Source organism: Eretmochelys imbricata, chromosome 22 (genome assembly GCF_965152235.1).
Source record: "Eretmochelys imbricata isolate rEreImb1 chromosome 22, rEreImb1.hap1, whole genome shotgun sequence".
In the NCBI taxonomy this organism is placed as follows: Eukaryota; Metazoa; Chordata; order Testudines; family Cheloniidae; genus Eretmochelys; species Eretmochelys imbricata.
The window spans coordinates 14,305,318-14,328,155 of NC_135593.1; the positions used below are offsets into that span (position 1 = coordinate 14,305,318).

A 22,838-nucleotide genomic window follows, 5' to 3' on the forward strand; every position below is an offset into this window, starting at 1 on the left:
GCGTGGGAGAGAATGCAGCTGCAGGGCTACATTTCTTTTTTGAGGCACATTTATTCTGGGGCTCAGGGGCCAACTGGCTCGGGGCACTGCGTGCAACCTGACTGCTAATTGACCTCTGCATTTTTCCCTGCAAAGATTCAGGCCTTTTTGCAGAAGGTGGAAGAGGCAAGTTGCAAATCTGCATTGGAAAGGGAGGTGGACGGAGGCAGGAGGTGCTGGGATCTGTTCTAGAGTAGAGTTCTGGGTTTTCAGCAAGTCATCGGGGCCTGTGACCCAGCCGGTGCTCCCTGCTGGGTCCTCACCTTCTGCAGCCAGTCCCATAAGAAACTGTTAAGCTGGAGGGGAGGCTGCTGTGAAGTGACCCAGAGAGAGCAGAATGTACGCAGAGGAGGAGCCTGGGAAATCAATTATCTGCAGGGCAGAGCTTGCTGGAGTTTGACTTTAAATTGAGGACACTTCTTTAAAACCCTGTGTTTTGTGTGGATTTGTTCAGCTTGAAACAGGGAGCTGCTAATGCAAGGCAGCAGCAGCAGGGGGACTAGGGTCAGGGAGACAGGGAGGGAATGTAGCAGGAGTGTAGGGAAGGCTGATGCAGATCTAGAATAGGTTAGATAGCGATGCATGATAGCTGTCCGCCTTCCTGCAAGCGGGTGACTCATGGGCTACGCATCAGCCTTGGTACAGCTAGACTCCCTGGAACTGCAGGTTTAGATCCCTGCAGTGTTGACTGACCTTTGCTCCTCCGAGGGTGATAAATTAGTTACCATGCATAGGGGAATCTCTTCAGTGAGACTTTAAGTCAAGGGCCTGACTGCTCAGAATGGGTACAAGATCAACAGAGGGTTTTGCCCTCGCATCCTTGGCCAAAATTTCTTCTTGAGCAATGTATTGTGCTCTGCTTGCTGCTGTCCACCCCAGAGGTGGCTGCATTTCACCAGTGCTCGCTCTATATGAAGTGCTTTGGGATGAAAAGTGCAGAGTAAAGGACCTATAATAATTAGTATGGATGTAGGGAGCAGGATTTCTCCCTCATGTTGCTTTTATACCAGTGTGTCTCCAGTGAGAATCTCCAGAATAAGGGCGAGGACAATCAGACCAAAGCACCTTCATCCGGAGAAATGTCAACCAGCGAGACAGTAAGAACAGCTGTGATGCAAAATCTAACCCTAAAGACCAAACTCTGCTCTTGGTTCCACTGGTGAGATCCCGGGGACTTCACTGCAGCTGCAGGGGGCATATAGCCCTAAGGGAAAAATTCTCTACTGAGACCTGCAGGCGGGGGGAGATGGGAGGGGAGGGGGATGACCAATTTCCTGGTCTCCCCAATTGGTTGCCAATTTCCAGGTGTGTTTTGTGGGGAGAGCAGGATCCCGGAGCTAGGCTGTGCTCTGAGGATGGGATCTGAGAGCAGAATCTCCTGCATAATTATGGGGAAGGAGTTAGCTCGCTTTGGTAAATAACAAGAGGTTGGTTAATTAAAGAAAGCCATCAGTGGCCGGGCTAGTGATGGGAAGATGGGCCCAGCTGGTGGCCATGTAGTAACCATGGGAACCTGGTTTGGCAATCTCAGTCCAGCTTGGAGCAGACACATGTCCCAAAAACCCACCACTGTTTGGAGCACTGAGGCTGGGACGGGTCATGAAAACCAAACTTCCCTTTTCCCCCAAAGGGGGTCCCTCCAGGGCAGGACGGAGGCCTGTAGGGGGCAGTGTGTGGGGAGCATCCCCCGACCCTGCTGGACTGTCCTTGCAGAAATCAGAGGGCTCTGGTCAGTGGGGTTCCAGTCCTGCCCCTTTCAGTCCTGAATCCGGTTCTGTTCAGGTACCTCCGCCCCCCGTCCGTTCCCAGGCACACAGGACCCCTCCCCTGCCATATGCCGACTCACCCGCAGGCTGCACTATCAATAGGTAATGCTGGACGGAATAATTTTGGAGGAAAATCTCTGCTTGGAATCAAACAGAGCAGGGACTGGGTCTCTCACTGCCTGGCCCAGGGCCCTGACCCCCCTCTCTGCCCCCCAAAGACACAGAGAAAATGTTCACAAGGTTTTGGTTTTGTTCCTGCCTTCCCCACACCCTAGAGATCATCCCCGCCTCCGGTGCCCCCAGCTGCCCGTTTTCCAGCTGTTGGTAACACCCCTTTGGCTGGCTGCCTAGGGGTGGGCAGGGGTGCTGCTCCCAGTCGGCTCCATTCCATCCCTGCCAATCTCCAGGCCCTTTGAGCAGGCGGAGGGGCTATGGAGGCTGCTGAAAGTCAGCAGGAGGAGTGTGCACGTTTCCTGCCAGGCCTGCTGGGATCCGCCAAGGGCTCTGGGGTGCACAGATAGCGCACGCTGGCTGTGGGGCGGCGACGGGGACAGGGGTGTATTGCGCTGCACGTCCGGGCCCAGCTCTTCCCCCCGCTCCTTCCCATGGGCCCTGCTGGGGGAATCGTTGTGGGCTCCATAAACCCACAGAGACGGCCTTCTGCCCATGCTTACAGCACCCAGCCTATTGCAAGCTCTGCCGGCCTTTGCAAACCCTTTCCAGACCCGGGGTCCAGTCTGTGGCCTGGTCACCACTAACTCCCACAGTCCCCCGCTGGTGGGAGCAGCTCATTGGGCGGCCAGAGGGGTGTGGCTGAGAGTTTGGCTACAGGGAAGCATCGTCCTCAGATTGTTCAGGGTCAGCTAGGCACAGTGTGATCTCATCAGCTGGGGGGCCGGAGGCAGGGGCCTGGACCTGAGATTTAATGCCGGCAAAGAGATCCGAAGAGGAGGGGTGCTGCAGGAGAGCAGCCCTCATGACAATGGGGGCCTCGGAGCAGGGGGAGGTTGCAAACAGGTGTTAGCAATCCCTCTGCCCCTCCCATACTGCTAAATGGGAGGAGGAGCCGGAGTTCATCCCGGCTAGATGGGAGGAGGGTGGCAGGCTAGGGGGAGGCCTTGGCATGGAAAAGGCTGCAGAGTGCTGCATTAGAACTAGATAAGGGTGAGAGGCAGCTGGTAAGAAAGGTCAGATTAAGCCAGGACTGGGATGGGAGACCTCTAAGGAGCAGCTGTGGCGATTGCAGGAGATTGTGATGGCACCAAGGCTCTGGCATGCTGCTTTGGGGAGCCGTGCTGCTGGAGGTGAGGGGGGAAGCTATGGTAGATCCCTTTTCACATCAAGAGTGGTCGGGTCAGTGCCCCGGCCAGTTCCAGGGTGGCGAATTACAGCTGCTCCCTAAATTCCCTTGTTGGTTTCACTTTGTCTCTTCCTGCCTTACTCTGATTTGCAGGGTGTTCTACCCCAGAAGCAGCTGCATGCTGAAGCACTTCCTGCATATAGATAGTTTGTCACTGGCTTTGGGACCCCTCGGAGGGGAAGGTGCTGGAGAAATACAAGATGTTCCTATTCTGCTGGCGCTTTGTCTGCTTAGAGACGGATGGGGGAAGGGATTAGAGAGCCAGGCACGCTGCGTTTCGCTGGGGCGGGCTCTTCATACATTCAGTGAATTGTGTGATGGCTCGTAATTTGGGATAAAATAGATTCATCGCAGGGATGCATGAAAACTTCTGCCTCAGGGTGATGATTTCGCACAGTTGGAGAGAAAGAGAGTCGGATAGGGATTAGAGAGACTGGGAGGGCTGGGGGAAGAGAGGGCTGCCAGAGAAGGGTGGCAGACGAGAGAGAATGGGTGAAAAAAGGAAAAGACTAGAGAGAAGGGGAAAGAGAGTAGGATGGAGGGAGGGGAAGAGAACAAGAGCAGCCCTGGGAACTGAGCCCAGCACGGTGGCGAACAACAGCCGCAGACACCCCTAAATTCCCATGATCATTTCTCGCTGCTCACCCTAGCCCCCTCCTCCTCCGCCTCGACTCCAGCAAGAGGAGCAGTCCCGTCCTCGCAGATGCCCCAGGCCACACAGACACCTCCACCTTCACATACCCGCCAGGTGTGCAGAGGGACAGGCAGGTTTGGCTGCTCCTTGATTAGCTGGGTGTTTCCCTGGGAGGTGTCTGTGCTTCCTGCACCCCAAGAGGAGGACATTTTAGCTTCTGCCACACTGTCTCCTCCTTGTCCCACCTGCCCCACAAATCTGCAGTGCCCCAGGCCCCCCCAGCCGCATGGGTGAAATGTCCCTCCCCTCTGCCCCACTTTTCCTTTAGGGGAGGTTATTTGTGGTGTTCACAGCAGTGAGAGGATGGTGTCTCTAGGGCTTGGCCCAGGCCTAGGGCAGGCTCATGTAGCCAAGTCTATGAGCCCCCAACAAACACAGCACCTTGTGCAGGCAGGCAGGTACCAAATGACCCAGCTCCCCTTGCCCCTCCCAGTGGAGATGAGGGCTCAGAAGTTGGGGGTATGCACGTCTGATAAGCGTTCCCCCTCTGAGCTTTGCACTAGGCCAGTACCCATGGGCTCAGCTGTTTTCTCTTCCAGGGATCTCAGGCCAGAGAAAGGTGCAGTGTCTGGAAGACCTGCCAGGCTTGTGCTGTGTCTGGTTTTCACTGTATCATCGTGTGTGTTGTCTGTGCATGTGTGGAGAAGGGAGCATGTTTGTGCGCATAACTGTGAGGAGCCAGCACCAAATCCCTGGCTCTAAATACACCCCCCACTCTGCAGATTTCAATATCCAGATCTGTCTCCAAAGCTTGCAGCACTGGCCCCTCTCTAATGTGTGCATGAGTGTGACTGGGTCTGCCAGTGTGTGTGTGTGGCCTTGCCAGAGAGCCTATGCATGCACAAGAACGTGTGTGTAAACGTCGGTGTGTGTGGGCGTGTGCAAAGGGGTACGTACATGTGAGTGTAGGTGCTGTGTGTGTCTGTGTTGCATGGGGATGTGTAGTGAGCCAATGGCACAGTGGGTGTGAGTGTGCGTGTGTGGAAGCTCAGGCGTGAGGCATGTGTGCGGGGAGTGGTTACATGTTTGCAGGTGTAGAGGGAAAGGGTTCATTAGCCCAGGCAGCCGTGTCATTCGTTTGGCTGACAGGGAATTACCAGGGTGTCGGCATCAGAGCTTGTGTAAAAGTCACATTATTGATATTAGAATACATTTTTGTTCTAAACAAGCAGCAGGCAGCAGGCATGAACCAGTGAGTGGCAGAGACTCACGAGACTCTGCAAAGACACAGACCCCCATCCCCAGAGTGCAGGGTTGTGCTGGCTATGGGGCAGCAATGTGGACAATGGAAGGATGGGGCCCTCAGGCCTTGGGTCACCCCTCTCCAGGACTAGAGAAAGGGTCCAAGATGCAAAGGCTGGAACCAGATCATGGTCCTTCGGGTCTGGGTTTTGGATTGGGACCAGCATTATCCAGAACTGAACTGAAGAAGTTCAGTAAACTCTTCTATTCCAGCCCCCTGGCCCCTACACACTCTCTCCACATGCCCTCTCGGTCCCGGTCAGTGAGATTTCATTGGCACTACAAGTTACACACTTGTCTGCAGCAGGTAATGAAGACGCAGACCACTCAGGTCTCTGTCAGACGGAGGGGCTTGATTCCACCATTGCCACATACACCAACCTCTGATGTCACGTACATACATTCACAAGCCCTCACATACACCACTACGCTGGGCACCTACACACACACAAGCCTTGCACTTCCATATGCTGTGCGTGTGTTTACACCCCCACCCCCCAGCCCCCAACGTTTGTGAACTCCTGGCTGTACACTGGGTTTTCTGTTGCTAGCCCGTCCGCTCTCCCTCTCCCGCCGTGCAGCACAGAATGCACCTTGAAGTCTGTTGGTTCCCCTCACAAGACCAGCCTATCTGGGCACCCATGGGGAATATGATACCGGAAGAACCACCGTTGTTTGCTTTTCATTTCCCACCACCCTGTTGGGTGGAGGGGTTCTGCCCTCCAGAGTTACAGCAAGGTAGATGGTGCAGCAAGACAGTCAAGAGATGACTCAACCAATCACCCTGTGCAGCAACAGGTGCTTAAAACAGCTCATCACAGAGCCATAAACCTCCGGAAATGGCCCTGCCACAGCTGGTAAATGGCTGAAAACCGTTCAGAAGCAAAGCGGGGAACGTTCTCAAATTAAACACCTTTTACCTAATTTGCACGGGATGCAGTAGCTCAGGGAGGGGAAGCGAGAAGAGGCTCCCGTGTCTGGAAGCGTCCCACCTGCCCTCCAGTGAGCCGTAGCAAACACGCTTCTTGTTTGGTCAACACAGGCACCTTGTGTGGGTGGGACCAGAGGCTGCCCCTGAAATGCTGTCTATAGAGGATGTTTGTGGTGCTCCTTAGAGCTGGGAGTCAGGAGAGCTGCATTCTATTCCCAGTCTGGCATTGATTCTGTGTGTGAACTTGAGCAAGTCACTGCCCGGCTCTGTGCCTCAGTTTCCCCACTCTAAAACAAACCTCCCAGGAGGTTCACTCGTGACTGTTTGTAGAGGCACTTGGAGGTCCCCAGAGGGAAGCCTGCAGAGGAGGCCAGGTATGTATCATGCTGTCCATGCAAGATTCCTTATTGCTGAGCACCTACAGATGGGATGGGTGCTTGGCAGACACATCACAGAGGTGTTCCCTGCCCCAAAAACTAGCAACCTAGCTAGTGCTCTAGCAAGAGAGAGCAACACACAAGGAGGAGGAATAGGAGCACGGACGGACCTGCACCCAACCCCAGTGTCCTCCACATGGGAAGGGTGTTTTCTTGCCCTTTGGACACCAAGCTGTGACCTTGAGAGCTCCATGTGCAATATTTTACTGGTGACGGGTAACTCAACCAGAGGGTCTCAGAAGTGCTCAGGGGACCTCCTGCCAATGTCCTGTGGATATCACAAGGGATCTGACCACCATTCCCACCCATCCACACCTGCGTCTGTTCTCCTGGGGCCAAAAATACAAGCATTATCACTGATTCTGGGTTATGTTCCCCCCTCACCCTGTGCAGGCCCTCTGCAGTGAGATTGCTGGCTCCTGGAGGGGGCATGGAACTGGACAGCACTGCCATTATATGGGGGTTAAATCCAGTTCACCCTCCCAGGGGGAGAAAGTCTGGCCCCATTGAAATCAAGGGGAGCTTTCCCATTGACTTCAGTGGGGCCAGGATGTCCGCCCCAATTTCCCAAAGATGGAGCTGTCCATAGGGGGGAGTAGCTGCTGGACGTGGGAAAGCAGCCCCTGTTCAGCCAGGTTGGAGAAGACACATGGGGGGGGGGGCGTGTCCGCTCAGACAGGTTAATTGCCCAGCTCGGCTAATGAATGGGGAGAAATGCCATTCGGATCCTGGCTCTGATGGGGGATTTTAGTTGTAATGATTGTTCATTTTTCCCCTTTCTTATCTTTTCTCCCCCTTTCACTGTTCTTGTCTTTCTTCTCTTCCCTCTCGCACTTTCCTTCTCTCCCCCTTTCTTTTAACACCCCTGTCTCTTTTGCCCTTTCTCATCCCTCTTGGCATGAACCCCCCACCCCTTTCCCATGAAACCCCCACCCCCACCCCCTCTTTGCACACTCACACTCTCTCTCTCTCTCCCCTTCCTCGTGTTTTTCACTCCTCCCCATCACTGCACTCTGCTGTCCCCTCTGTGTTTTCACACCTCACTGCTCTCTCATCTCCAGAATTCGGGCACCAAGGACTGTGATGTCCACTATGCAGAGCTGGACACATCCGCTCTGGCCTCGTCACCCAGCCCCCGGAGCTCCATCCAAGCTGGCGGAGACCTAGTCGAGTATGCAACCATCCAGCCTAACTTACGCTAGCGCATGCCACTCTAGGCCTTTCCCCTAAGATTCTGGCCTCAAGGTACACAAACGCACTCTCCTTTCTGTGCTCCTGGTGAAATCTGTGCTCCCCCCACCTCCTGTCACTTCCCTCCCTCGTGGAATGGTTCCCGTTGCATACTAACCTCCCGCCCCCACCCGTGTCTCCGTGGTGCTGCATGCTCCCTCCAGTCCCCACGGGGCCCGGCCAGAGAGACCTGAAAGCCAGAACGCTGTAGCCTCGCCTCTCCTGCATGCGGCCTGCAGCGGCATGACGCGCCCGTCCTTTTGCTTCGTGCTGTGTGGAGAGGTTGGGGGCAGGGCGGGTTGGATAATGTTTGTTTCTGGTTGGTTTTCCCCTGTCAAGGTGGCATATGTGAAGTGAGTGGTGCGGATGGGAGTGGGGTGGGTCTTGGTTTGGATTTCGGTTGGAATTGCCTGGGTAGCCAGAAGCGAAGCGGCCATGGGGAGATGTGCCGAAGAGGAGGCCAAAGGCCCCGGGACATGTTGAGAGAAGTTTTTCAAGAGCTTCCCCCATGCTTGTGGGCAGCTCCTCGGGTCTGTGTAGAGGAACGTGCAATACAAGGCAAGGTGGGTGAGAGGAACTCTAGTTACACCGTGCAGAGGGACGGGGGAAGGAACCAGCAAGCGTGAATGAGAAAGGACTGGAGAAAACAAGAGAAGTGAGAAGCAGGGTGGGGGGAGAGGCTTGGGGACCGGAAGGATTAGTGCCCTAGAAATGGTGGGCTAGAAAGCTAGATGAAAGAGAGAGTGGGTGGGTCAGGGCAGGTAGTTTGGGTGAGAGAGGGAAGTCCTCTTGCCAAGGGGCACCCATCTGAGAAGACAGAACACCAGAGGCAGCTGGGTCACGCAGATGATGGCCACCTGCTCCACGTGGCTGGGAAGCCAGCCCCGCTCTGCAGCAATGCTCAGCTCTGCGGAGCATGGGAGATGAGAGGGAACGTGTCCTGCCAGTAGGATGCTCCTGCTGACACTCAGCCAGGACATTTGCCAAGTGGAAATGTCCCCAGGCAGGGGATTGGAAGAGCAAGAGTGGTGTTCTTGTTTAATGGTCTGCCCTCCCCTCTCCGCCCGTGGCCTCCCGCAGCCAGGGGGTGAGAAAATCCACTCACCAGGGCCACCGCCACTCGCCCACTGCCCATCGCTCCCATGTTTGTGTGTCGGAGAAAGTTGGTCCGTCAGAGTGAGCGTGTGTGTTTGTGTCAGAGACAGAAGATGAGTTTGTGTGTGTGTGTGTGTGTGAATGAGAGTATGTGTGAAAGTTGGAGTGTGTTTGTGAAAGTGTGTGTGTGTATGAGAAACAGGGTGAGGGTGGCTTTGTGTGTGTGTGTCTCTTCTGGTTGCAATAAGTGGAGATGCTCTCCCCACACCGCAGCCAATCCACCATTTCTAGTCTCCTCCTGCACCTCGCCCAGGCGTGTGAGTTTATATTTTCTATAACCCCTGGCCCTGGCTCACAGGGAGTGGTTTATCCTGTAATATAACAGGTCTCTGCTCTTCGTTAACCAGCTCGGGCGAGACACCCTGTCATTCTCCCTTCCAGCCCTTTGTCAATAGTTCACAAGCTGCTGTCTCTGCTCTTGTGTTTCTCTGCTTCGTCTGCCTCACAAACTCCCCTCAGCTACAGTCTCTGATGCCAGGGACCAGGTCTGGGCCCAGGGAAGAGGGTGCCCTCTGGAGATTGTGGGCATCCCCAGCCAAAAACCCCAGCTCCAAACACCCGCCACGCTTTGGGGGATTTAAAAGATGGAGCCTAATTAGGTGGCTCAGGGCCATCTCCAGAATCCTGTGATACCAAGGGAACTTCCCTCTACCAATCAAATGAAAGAGCTTCCTGGGACCCTATCCAAAGGGCTGCATGGATGTTTGAAGCTCGGACACGGGCATGGGGAGTTGCAGAGAGCAATACCTAGGGCCAGGGTCATCCTGGGTGCAGCTGTGCCAATGCAATGGAATTACATCAGGGCTTAAATTTGACTTGAGAGTCAATTCATCCAATGTCTTGGCTGCAGAGCTCTTTATGGCTGTGCTTTGGGGTTTTCTTTGTGGAACGAGGCATGGGGAATTTCTATGGGTGCGGAAGGTGCCCTGGTTTCCGTTAGAAAGCCCCAGCTCCAATGGTCCCTCAGCAGCTGGATTGCACAGGGAATGCTTTTCCTTTGCTGGGAAGGCTCAACCCCCTGTAGGGCAGCAGACAGTGGGGCTGGACGCTGAGTTCTGATCTGGAATCGGAGTACCATCCAACGGACATTAAGGCCCAGGAGGGTCCAGTGTTCCAATTCAGCCATTAGACAGAGGAGCCTGAGACAGGAAGTTTGGATCAGGACTCCCTCAAAGTCCAGATCCCTGGTCCCAGCCTCTCATCGTTAACAGAGGGGCAGAACTTGGCAAGCCACAGTTTGGATTTACAGATCCCCAAAGCAGGGTTGCTTGGATCTAGGTCCCATTACATCTAGCTTAGTTCAGGAAATGGGCCTGGACATCTCCCGCTATGGTGACAATTTGAGGCAGGCAGTGGGGAAGGAAGAGTCCCCAGGATCTCTCAGGTCCCCTTCACCTTTATCCCCATCTGCGGTGGGTCACTCCACCTTTCCAGACAGCAGAGAAATCTGGAGGCCACCAACTCCATGACTGGGACAACCAGATCAAGAGCAAAAGGGGGCACTACCTCTTCCTTTCCTCCCCGCAACCACTGGGGGACTGAACCCTGCTGGCCAGGGGGCTCAGAACCTGAATCCCGCCCTCCACTTCTGCTTCCAACTCCACCCCAAAAAATCACCACACACTTCAGCCTGGAGCAGCATGGTTAGTGGGTGGTGTGGGCAGAGCCAGCTTGGCTGTGTAGGAGCTGGAGCCATAGGAAGAGCTGGGAGGCAGCTGATAAATTAGCTAATTGGACCCGTGTAATAATGAGCTATTATCCATGTGGCTCGTTCAGGGCTGTGTATGGCACAGATAACTCTTCAATATGCAAATGCCCCTGAGTGATGGGGAAGAGATGGGAAGCTGCTGGCAGGGAGGATTGAGATAGCCTGGCATACTTGGTGTCCAAGGCAAAGCAGCCAGGACAGCTGGCATTGAGGGGTAGGGCAGCTAGGGAAGGTAACAAGGTGTCCACAGGGTCCTCTTAAGGGAGACAATAGGGCGGTCAGGGCAGCTCACCAGAAGGGGCAAAGGGGCTGGGGCAGCACAGAGGTGGGAGAGCCTGGACAGCTGGCATCGAGGGGCAGGGAAACTGGCCGCACGGGGCTTTGGGGAGGAGAACAGCTAAGAACTGCAGGCCCCATTATCGGGACCCTTTATCACAGGGGGAGGGAGCGGCTGTGAGTGGCCAAGCGACTGTCCATGTCCCACCAGGGGTCTTGGGAATGGAGTGAACGTAACCCCCCTGCAACTGCCCACCCTCGGATTCCTGTGCCCAAGGCTCAGCTGCGGCTTTCCGCCTTCAGCAGGAGGGATGGGAGCCTGGCTTAGAGCGTGGTCTAGCTGTGCCTCGGGTAACACCTCCCCTCTTGGGCAGCCTCCACTCGCCAGCCCACTCCCTCCCTGCTGTGTGGGGTCAGGGGGGCCCCCTCACAACCGTCCTCTTTGCATGGGCCACAGCGACCCCCAGGGAGGTGCGTCCATCTCCCATTCTCCTGACTTAGTCCCTACAGTGGCTGGCGTGGCCCTGTCATCATAGCACGGCAGCTATGCTCTGTGGCGGGCACCCCTTGGCACTCAGTCTGGGCTGACGGAGCCTTTCAGCCTGGCCGAGCAGCTCGAGGACCGTTTGTCAGGGGAAGGATGTCGGCAGCTCTCTCCCGAGCTATGAGGTCCCCGTGCCCGGCCTACGTGTGTGTCTCAGGTGACTGCAGCCTCCCCCTGCACTTCACACATTGTGGCATCACTCAAAGGGGGCAAGCTCAGGCCCCCGGAGGAGATGGAAAGCCCCAGCCTCCGAGCAGAAGGACCAGGTCTCTGAGGCCCAAGGCAGCCAGGGAAGGGAGGGGGCTGCTGGGCTGAGCAACTGAAGGGCGCAGGCAGGGGTGAGGCAGGGTCTGCCTGAGGGAAGCAAAGGGACAGCTCCTGTTGCAGCGAGGGAATGCATTGAACTCAGACACCTGGTATTGGTGGATGGAGCACACCCCGTGGGGCAGGGGGCACCCTCAGGCTTTGGGACTGGAGTGGGGACATGCCTTCCCACCCTCCAGGCAGAGGTGGCAGGAGCAGGGGGGCGGGGGGGAAGGGAGGGGATGCACCCAGGAAAGGGGAAGAAGCTGGTGTAGGGTGAGGGACGTTAAGGAAGGGAAGTCGCTTTACAAAGGTCTGCTGGAAAATGCCACAAGGATTCGGAATCATTCCAGCCCTGGTACATCTCAGCCACCAGGCTGGTCCTCTGCTCCGGTCACTGCAGAACACGACAGTCTGGGTCCCCGCAGAGGCAGGAGATTCTGTGGGGTGAGTCCCTGTGGGGAGAGGACAGTCTGGGGTGAGGGCGTCCCAGGGACAGGAGCCCCTGGGGTCAGAGTCACCATGGGGAGGGGACACTCTGGGGTGAGGGTCTCTGCAGCGGCCGGAGTGACTGTGTGAGTGAGTTGGATGGGTCTGGTCCGCCTGCTACCCTCCCATAGACCCCCTTGTTTCCCTGTGCTGGAAGGAGCCCTGTAGAGCCCCACTGTAGCCGGTAGGTAAGTGTCTGCCGCTGGCCTTGCCCAGAGTGGACGGTAACCTCTCTCTCTTGCGGTGTCTCGCCCGTGTCCTGCGCGCAGAATGAGGATCAAGGTCTTCGTAGACGTAACAAGCGAAAGCGGACAGTAAGTTTCTGGGTGGTTTTTTTTTTATCCTTTTGGTTCCGATGTCAGTTTGGCGCAGGTGGGCGGTGCTGGGTCGTCAGCCACAGACACCGGGTGCCTCTATCCAACAGACAAGGAGAGCACAGGTCACAGCCAGCCACCCCACACATACCACGCCAACCCAGCCCTCCCCTCGGGGCAGGGTGCAGTGCCGACTCCATGGTCCATTCACCTCGGCCTCCCCGCTGCGATGGAGAAGGAGGCTGACTAGTGCCACTGGAACGATGGGCTTGTGACCACCCACCCTCTGGGCTGAGGCAAGCCAACTCATCCCACGCAGGGCACCAGACAGCCTTCCCTACCAACCCAGGCTGGGTTCTAGACGGCCAGCTGGAAGGCTCCATGTCCCACCCCAGGCCCCTCAGCTACCATTACTGGGATGGAAGGTGGGCTGGGCCTCCTGAATCCAGCCCTGTCTGGTGCTGTAGGGATAGACTGGGGTCCCAGCAGGTTATACAGCAACCACCCAGGCTGACATGCAGAGGGCTCCACTGCCCGGGATTTCTTAGGGGCTGGCACCAACAGGCAACAGAGAAGTTGCCTTTAATCAGAACCAGCCTCCCTCGCTGTGCCACGTTCCCTGCTGGGCCGTTGGTCTCACAGTGGCAGAGATCTGGGCGTGATATGCTCTAGGCTGGCCCAGTAATATTGCATGTCTTTCCCCCTCTGAGGTGCCTCCACCCCGTATCCCGCTCCCACATGGCCCACACTGGGTCCTACGTTCCCTCCCGTGTGGTGCTCCACACCAGACCCTGCTTCCCTCCGACAATCACTGGCACACTGCACATCGTGTGGGCTCACCAGGATCCCTGTGACCTGCTGGGCTTCACATCTCTGACGTGCTCCTCACCAGGCTGGGGTTCGCACTTTGACACATGGGGACATGAGCCTCGGCCCCTTCAGCTCACCTCCAGGCAGAGCCATGTCTCCGTGCCAGGTGGCTGGCCTCAGTGTATTCCTCCCTGCTGGCTCCTAGCTCCCAAGCTAGCATGCCATGCTGGACATGGCATCTCATTCCAGCCAGCCCTTTTTCAGCCATTCTTACAGCACCTGATCCAAACCTGTTCTTCCTACAGGCTCGAGAGCCCTATTGTAGGGGCAGGCAAGATCCATGCTGCATAGTTCAGGGGGCCAAACTCATCCCCGGTGAAATGAGCAGAGCTGAATTTTCACCCTCTGATACTATCCACCCTTTGCAGCTTCCAAAAGGCAGCTGCAGGCTAAGCATAATTTCCCCTTCATGAGGGGCTGGCAGGCAGAGGGCAAACTAGTGAGAGATTCCACTGCGGACCCCTGCCCTTCTTCCCCTCTGCTGAACCGTGCTCATAACTCTGACCCCCCCCCTTGCAAGGCCTGGTGTATTATAATTACACTCAGCAGGGAGCCCAGGAAAAGGTGAGAGGTTTGAAAGCAGAGATCTACCCACCCTTTCCCAGAGGATTCTTGCGCTGGAACAGGAAGCTGTTCTCAGAGCTATAAACAAGGCAAGCATTCCCTAATCCATCTTGGGAGGTCTTGCCTTTTCTTCCCGGGGTGGGGGATTTTATCGCCAGCGCAAGGACAGTAATCCGCCAAATCCAAATTTGGAAAGCCTCCTGGTTTCTCTGAAGGAAAAATAAAGCCGGTCATATGGTGCTTTGAAAGTGTAATCTCACTGCAGCAAAATCTTCCCACTCAGACACAGCATAGGCTGGAGGGTTCACTTTTGATGCTTTTATTAAAAAAAAAAATTCTCCTGCACGTTGAGAATTTCCCGTCCCATCTCTGTTGTGTGGATGGTTCAGATCATGAGACAGATTCCAAGACCCCGATGTGTCTGGAGGAAATTAAAGCAGGAGGCAGACTCCCAGCCTGCTGTCCAAGTACCAGCAGGCCCAGAGATGTGCCAGAACCAGAACCTCAAATGTGAACCCCTTCATGGTTAAAGGGGTTGGATTTGAATCCACAGATCCAGGCTGCATCCAAGAACAGTAGAAGCCAGTTTTCCAGTTCTGTTTTAATAATAATATCTAGCTTTGATGGTGCTTTTCACCAGTAGATCTCAAAGTGCTTTACCAATTACCACTAGTCCTATTCTACAGGTGGGGAAACTGAGGCACAGAGCAGCACAGTAACTTGCCCAAGGTCACCCAGCAGGCCAGTGGCAGAGTTAGGAATAGACCAACCTGGTCTCCTGAGTCCCCAACCAGTGCACTAGCCACGCCTGCTGTTTGGATGCATTCAAATGGATCATGATACTTCAGCACCATCAAACCCCAAACCCCTGCCCCTACTCAGCGCAGGCCTTTCGTTTCCCAGAATTACCTGCGCTCTGCACCCTTTTGGGGTCCCCCTTGCCTTTACGATCAGAAATGTTGTACACCAAAAATCCAGACTCTCAGCAGCAACAGTGACCTTGGGCAAGTGACTTAGGCCCTGGTTTTTTAACGTAATTAGTTGCCTAACTCCTGCTGAAATCTGGGCCTCGTTCACCACCTTTTGAGTGGGGTTAATAGCCCTGCCCTGATGCCCAATCCATTAGGGCACGGGAGGCAGTCAGGTACTGCAGCAATGGGTCCAGATGAATACCTGTGCGAGAGTTAGGGCTGGTCTAGGCTGAAAACTGACATTGGCCTAGCTTCATCATTCAGGGGTGTGACAAATTCAAACGCACATCCCAAGAGACATAGCTATGCTGACCAGCTCCCCGTGTACACCGTGCTCAATGAAGGGAAGAATTCTTCTATCCACCTAGCTACCACCTCTGGGGAGGTGGATTACCTACGCGGATGGGAGAACCCCTCCCATCTCTGTAACGAGGGGCTATGCCGCAGCGCTCCGGCAGCAGAACTGCTGGCTGTAGGATTTTAAGTGTAGACCAAGCCTCCGCAAGGAATCTTGCAGCGTTAAGCTTCCTGCATGAATAATTTGTGTGTGCTTCTCCTTGTGGATCTTGGCCCCTCCTAACCAAACCTCAGATCCACCCTCTGGATCTGGATCCAAGAGCCCAAAGTCTCTGCCTGGAGAGAATCAATTGCTCATGAGAGCCCAGTTCTCTCGATCCCAGCCCCTCTCCCTGATCCTTGCAGCTATTACTCACGATATACCCGGTGTGGTGAGCAATCAAGTTGCTCCATGATAGATAAGGCGTCAAATGAGCAGCAGCGCTGTGAGAATTAGCTAAAGTCTGTGCAGCACTTTGAAGATGAGAAGGGCTATGAAAGTGCTGAGGAGTCAGTTTATAAACACAGTGGGGAAACTGATACTAGACGCCAGTACTTTGAGTTTCCCAGTGCTTTCAGTAATTCTTACGGGTAAGGATACAATACAGTGTGTGTAGCAGCCCTTGCTAGTGGCTTGTCCACTACAGGGCAACAGTCTTCTCCTGCTATGGGTTAGTGGAGCAGCTGCTTCAGTTTCAATTGTCTGCAGATCCTGGGGTTCAAATCCTGCTCATAATTTATGAGGCGATTGTTAGAAAAGTAGACCTGAACTCTCGTCAACCTCAGATGGTCTAGAGTAGCTGCCGGCAAAGGGGAAGCCGCTAACATTCTCGCAAAGGATATTTATTGCACCTGTCCCTTTGTCTAGTCATGGTTGGCCCCATAGAGGATAACAGCCTCGGGCTAATGCAGCTAGTCCATTAGCTCCAATAGTAGTTAGCAGTTCACAAGGTCCTGTGTTCAAATCCTACTGCCGGGGAGTGTTCCAAGGCAGTTAGTGATAATGTTTTGGGTAAGGCCAGATGGCATGGAGCCCTTTCCAGATATTCCCCCCTTGTAATTCTGTCTTTCCTGCTTCTGATTTTCACGGAAATGACGTTAACAAAACATCAAGATCTTGGCCAATATCTTTTCCCCTCCCATCCCCTCCTTCCCCCTGGTTAGAATTCATTCCTGGCTATGGATGAGCAGATTTATTGGTGATTACCAGGTCACAAGGGGAAAACAATTCACAGCACTAATAACTATGCTTAAGGAGTGACTTTCAGAAGCAAGAAGAGCTCCAAAGTGGGGCGGGGGGGAGATGGTTGAACTAGAGTCACTGAGAAACTGAATTAGAGCATGTTAATCAAACAAAGACAGTTTAATAATAATCCACTGGGCTGTTTGAAATGGACGGCTTTTTGACACCCTACTTAATCAGTTTCTTTAAAATGATTTAAAACAAATATCCCAGCGAACATAAGTGTTATATGGAATTGCATCAGAGGTGAAGGCAGGGAGAGCAGACACAAGAGTTGGGGGTGGGGGGGAGAAATTCATGTAGCAGCTAAATTTAATTAGCCATAATTTCATTTCAAACTTTGTTGGAGGTACATAAGGTTGCAGAAAAGTCACAGAGGGACAAGGGAGAGATTCAAAGGGCACTGGCTGTCAGAGCTGTTAATAAACACAGGGTGTGTGCAATCCCCTTCCTTCCTGCTACTTGACAGTGAGCAAAGTGGGGAGCAGGCTTGGCTTCTGAACTCACAAGCTTAGGGAAGGCGCGAGGGCACAGGGAATGCTTTCTCCCCCCCCCCAAGCTCCAAAATCTCGTCTGCCCTGCTGTGGTCATGCAGTACCAGCGCACAGTGCTACCAAGGCAGGCTGGCAGTGTTCTTGCACCCACCTTGCGAAGGTGGGGCGGCTGCCACAAAGAGGCTGATCTTCTCTTGCCCTGTGCCTTAGGTGATCACCTACACCTGTGCACAATGCCTGGGTGCAACAGCCCACAATGCTGCCTGAGTGCCTAGGGCACCGCCTGCAATGCACAGCTCAGCCTGGGAGCAGCTCACACCAGGATAAATGACAATGCCAGCTGCAGGGCGATGGCGAACTGGGCCCAATGAGCCTGGTAGTGGAGGGACAAGCCCTGTAACCTGGTCCTCTCTTGCAGCCCTATTAAGTATTGGTATTTCTAGTGATGGGCAATAGCCAGCACATTTCAATCTGCAGTAGGAAGCTCCCAGTTTTCATGGGGTTGATTTAGGCCCATCTCCATGGTTTTCCAAGGGTCTTTGCAGCAGATCCATAAAGATTTCCCACTATAACTCAGGGCCCTAGCCATGGGCTATGTCTCAGGATCCCTGCTCTGGGCTCCAGCGCAATAGTTTTGGTGTCGTTGTACTAGCCAATTACTGAGGCCACAGCACTGGCCTCTCAGCATGGTTCAGGGTCCCTAAATCAGACCCTCATTGGTCCTTGGGATCCTTCCCCAGGTTATTAGCATTTTGGGGTGTATCCCCATCAGCTCCCCTGTGTTTCTCCGGGCACAATGCTCAGCTGTGTTGTGTTCCAGTGTCTTCCTGCATCTCCCAAACTGGCTCTAGCTCAGCTCCATCCACATAAGACCCAGTTAAGGAAGCAGGTTTCTAATGTCTCTGCTGTGCTAGGGTAAGCCACTCCTTTGCACTATGCCTGTCACCCAGCATGCTAACGAATCCCTTTGTATGCCCAGTTCTGACATACTCATTTGCACGGAGCGTTGCACCCTACTCCAGCACAAACCCCCTGGGGCACACATGATGCACAACTCCAGATGGGATTAATATTATAGACCTCCTTGCCCATAGTTCCAGGGTTGGGTCTGCCACTGCACACCTGCCCACGCACTGGGAGGTGGACTCCCTTGCTACAAACATCCACATTCTGGTAAGGTGGGCAAACCCTGACCACTTCTTGGCTGGGAAGGGGTTAATATCCTTGCTCAGAGAGGGAGTTCTGCTTCAAAAAAACATATTGGGTCAGCTGGCAGGCATGGAAGCAAGTGCCTTCCAGGTAAGGCTGATCAAGGGTGCTCAGCAGCAAGTGCAAAGACTGATTAATGACCCTGGCTATAAAGAGGGAGGAGACAAGGCCTGCTCTCCCTTTATGTAGTGGGAGGTGGATAGGTTGGGTTCTGAGTCCTGAGCAGTTATAGGTAGGTGAGGGAGCTAGCTTGAGATAGGAACATGTTCTGTATAAGCTGAAGAATTGCTTATTTGATTAGCAATAGTTCTCCCCTGGCAGCTGCTCTCAGTCCCTGCTGTGTGAATGCTTGAGATCTGTGTGAGAACAACCCCCTTTGTGTAGAGACCTGCTGCACCCCTGTGTTTGCCCTGGTGGTACAGATGCTGAGCCCTGGGCTGGGTGTGAATGTCCCTGTCCTGTAGGCCTGGGGTTCTAGTCTTTCAATATTGACTGCCACAGAAAGTGCACCACAACTTCTGTGGGGCTGACTGCCAGACCGTGTGGGGCTATAGGGGGTCCACTGAAGCTCAGGGGCACTTTGTGTAGCAAACCTGAATGGACTTGTAGCGATTAAGGCTTGATTGTATGATCCTAGCCATCTCCTGACAAAAGCAGGATCGTTCCCTACAGCGCATTCCCTAGTGCTTTAAATGTCTCAAGCAACAGGATTCCTCTCCTTCTGCAGGGGAGGCTATTGCACAGGCTGACTGGTTTTCCTGATGTTCAGCATAATCTTCCATCCCTTAATTACAGCCCATTACTCCCAGAAGCTCCCCACCAGCACCCACCCCCTCTCCTGCCACTCCTTGGCCCCTGAAATTGCCTGGAGAACATGCAGCTCTCCAGATTATTTGCTGCCTCGCGCATTAGTTCAGCTTTGTAGAGCCATCAATAAATCATTAGCGACATTTTGTTTTCTGGATATATATATTATTTTTTTAAAGCAGCCTGGTGAAATATTTATCCGGGAGCTGGCAGAGAGAGGGCTGAGGGGCTCTTTCTGTTCCTTCAGGCTTTTCCTCTTGAGGACCCAAATCCTAGCACCAACTGGAACCATTTGGGGGATTTCCAACCTGTGGCAAGGGAGGGGGCCAGGAAAAAGTTGCATTTCAGTCAGGCCAAAAGCAAAGCCCATGCATAAAAAATGATCGCAGGCTGTTTTCTTCCTGGAGAGGAGAATGTTCCTTTAATCTACGATGCTGCATTGTTTCATGGGAGTGTTGTGTTCCGGTTGCTATGGGTTATAGATCCTACTGGTTCACCAGACAGGCAGAGGACTGTCAAAAAGATAATTGAGGATGCTTGAAAACCCAAAGGATCATAATTGGTAGGCTGGCCTGGGCTGCTTCCTTGACCCGCTCCCGCCCTTAGCAGCTCAGCCTAAAACAAGGTGGAGAAACCCTTGGAGATAATCTGCCAATAGTGTAAGCAGCATTGATCTCTCTTCCCCTCTCATTACCTTGTCCTGATTTCCCCTGCCTAAACTGAGATGGGATTGGGGAACAGGGAGGAGGATGAGCCAGCCTTTGCATGAATGGGTGTGTGACGTGCATGCTTCGTGGATACAGGTGTGCCTGCCAGTGAATGGCTCCCTGTCTGGTGCTACAGATAACTGCATCCATTTTGCAACAGCTTTAATAGAACACGGGCCAGGGTGCTCAATATTTGATCTGCCTTCCTAGGATCAGAACCACACAGGGACCCTCCCCCAGCTGATAATGCTCTGTTGTACTCCAAACCTCAACAGAACAGGGAACAATGAATTTGGATAAAAGAGGCTTCAGACAAGTAAAGGGCTCAACTCTATATCTAATTTGTGTTGCAGTAGCACTGGGGGCCCCAACCAGGGAGCAGGACCCCATTAGACAACCCCTGCCCCCCATTGACAATCTACTAACTGAATGAGGCTATGGAACAACAGAGACTGGATAGTTCAAGATTTGACCATGTTGTTTTTCAATGCACGGTGGTGTGTTTGAGAGAAAGAAAGCCCTCGGTTTTTGGTGCGTGACACATCAAAACTGGTACATTCACTCTCTTGAGTGCCTTTCAGCAAATCAGTTAACCAGGAAGAACGCTATCCCCAGGGAGCTAACCCTCGGAGGGAAGACCAAAGCAGGAGTAGGGCCTCTTGAGCCCCAAATGTAGCAGATAACCCAGTCTTTGCCTAATAGGAAAAAGAGTTGTCAAGTAACCTTTTAAATAAGCTGAGGCCAAACAAGAGGAAGTGGGAGCTGAAAGCAATTGCTTATGATGTGCCCAGGTTGTTGTAATGATGCCTGGAATGTAGATAGATGTCCCGACTAGGTCCTTCACCAAGATCAGCTTGCAGGGTTTCAAAACAGTAGAGAAATGTGTGAGCAGGAAGGGATACAATCCACTGCCAGTACCGAGGGAGGGCAAGTGAAGAATTTGCATTTCCCTGGGGCACTGAGCAAGCTGGGTCTGTCCGTCCCCCTGGCACACACACGAACAGAAGGGAGGGAGCTGAGCATCAGTGGATGTTCTTTCCAATCATCCCTTTTGTTTTGCAGAAAACCCACCAAAGAAAGATCTTGGCGATTTTGCACTAGAACAAGTGACATTTGATTGTCATTTGTTATTAACAACTGGGCAAAGCAATCACAACAATAGCTTATGCTCCTTGGAATTCAAGGCATTTGCATTTTGTTCAGGGCTTGCAGAAAAGAACCAGATTTTGCAAAATATCTGAGCAGCGCTGCATTCTTCTCCCTCCCTCCACCCCCGGAAGAAATGGATCATTTTATGGAGGAAAGATTGGGTCTGTTTTCCCATCTTGAAGGAAATGGTCTTGTGTCCGAGCCAAATCCATGATATTTTTCCAAATTGGACATTTCAGTTCTCAACACTGTAGCCCCAATCCTGCAAACCCTGACATACACTATTAGTGTTACTCACATGAGTAGTCCCGGTGATTTCAATGGAACTGCTCCAGTGCATAAAGTTAAGCACGTGCATAAGGGTATGCAGGTTTGTTTGGACAATAAATCATTTCACCCTTCAAGGCCTGATCCTGCAACCACACTTTACAAAGGAATATAGGCATAACCAGACTGGATTAGATTCCAAGCCCATCTAGCCCAGTATCCAGCCTCTGACAATAACTAGCACTAGATGCACCAGAGGAAGATGTATAAGAACCCTGCATTAGGTAGATCTGAGACAATCTGTCCCGCACACTAGGTATTCTCCTAAATCCTTATAGGAGTAGATTGGTTTAAGCCCTGACGCATGAGATCTAATATTGGTCCCAAAATTTGTTAGCATTAACTGTTTTAATTCCGGCTATTTTTGTTGTCTGCACAAATGTACACTCCTTTTTTCAGTGTTACTAAGCTCTAGACCTCAATGACATCCTGTGGTAGGGTTTGTCAGTCTGATTATGCACTGCATGAAAAAAAGATTTCCTTTGATCAGGTTTGAATTTTGCCACCTTTTAATTTCATTGACCATCCCTGGTTTTTGTGTTATGAGACAGGGAGAACAGAAGCTCTCCATCTCCCTTCTCTACACCAGTCTTAATTATCTGCTTTTATCATGCCCCTTCTTATGCATTTCCTTCCAAAGATAAATATTACACATGTGAATCATCCCATTGAAACTCACCTGTGTAAAATTAAGCCCTTGGGAAACGATTTGCAGGACTGGGAACAAAGTATGTAAATTTTCATGGGGAAAATGGGTATATATGTGGGTGAGGCAGACATTTCTCATTGCCAAAATGGCCCAGGATGAAATGTGAATAGCTTGTTTTTTTTTGGGGGGGTGGGGGGAAGCCAACAGAGCTCCATTATTTTCCCTGCTGCTATTAATTGATTGAGGGTATCTCACAGGGAGTTAGGTACCTATGCCTGTTACTGCAGTCTAGCTCCAAGATTCTATTCACTGACTTTGTCTCTTCTCCCAGAACTTTGGAAAGTGTCACTCAGAGATACCGGATGCGAGTGATCACCTGACCTGCTGTTGCTCACCTGAAGATCAATATCTGGAGAAAATACCCCGTGTCTATAACCCCTTATCGTATCTCCCAGAAGATCTGTATCCTCACCGTGCCGATATCTCCTTTTGCTGCCCACCACCAGGTTCCCGGGCGCCGTACATCTGTCCTAAGGAACAGTATGTTTAAAACAACAGCACACAGTCAAGCAAAAGCAAAGAAGCCAGTTCTTCACATCTCCCGACCTTTCACGTATTAACCAAGGCCTTTGATTTCTCCCCAGCCATTGAGAATTTTGTGTGGGTTTTTCTGTTTTTAAATTTTGGTGCAATTGTAATTGACACGATTTGGTTAAGTATCCACCTGCTCATTAGCGCTCAAGGGAACTCTCTACCTTCATCTATGTGTCATACACTGACTGCATCTTTTTTCTAATTTTGGCCCCACCACCCTCCAGTAGCAAGCTGGCTATGTGCATGCGTGTGTGTGTCAGTGGGTGGCTGGGTGGGGGTACCACTGCCCTCTGTTGGATGGAATGTCCCAGACCCACTCAAGTGTCTGTGTTCCGTAGTGTCAATTTTTACACCATTTACACAAGAGGATCCTGGAGCGGATTCCTCCACAAACCTTGTTACACCGTGTCTAAAATTCCCAACTCTACTT

At 52.8% G+C, this 22,838-nt stretch overlaps 1 protein-coding gene across 1 annotated transcript in view; it reads left to right on the forward strand.

Moving 5' to 3' along the window:
* Positions 1–22,364, forward strand: part of NECTIN1 (nectin cell adhesion molecule 1) — a 149,166-nt gene extending 126,802 nt beyond the window's left edge. Inside the window, exon 9 of the mRNA XM_077839944.1 lies at positions 22,146–22,364. Within this exon, the coding sequence (XP_077696070.1) occupies positions 22,146–22,364 (219 nt within the window). The remainder of the gene's footprint in view (positions 1–22,145) is intronic.
* Positions 22,365–22,838: the final 474 nt, after the last annotated feature.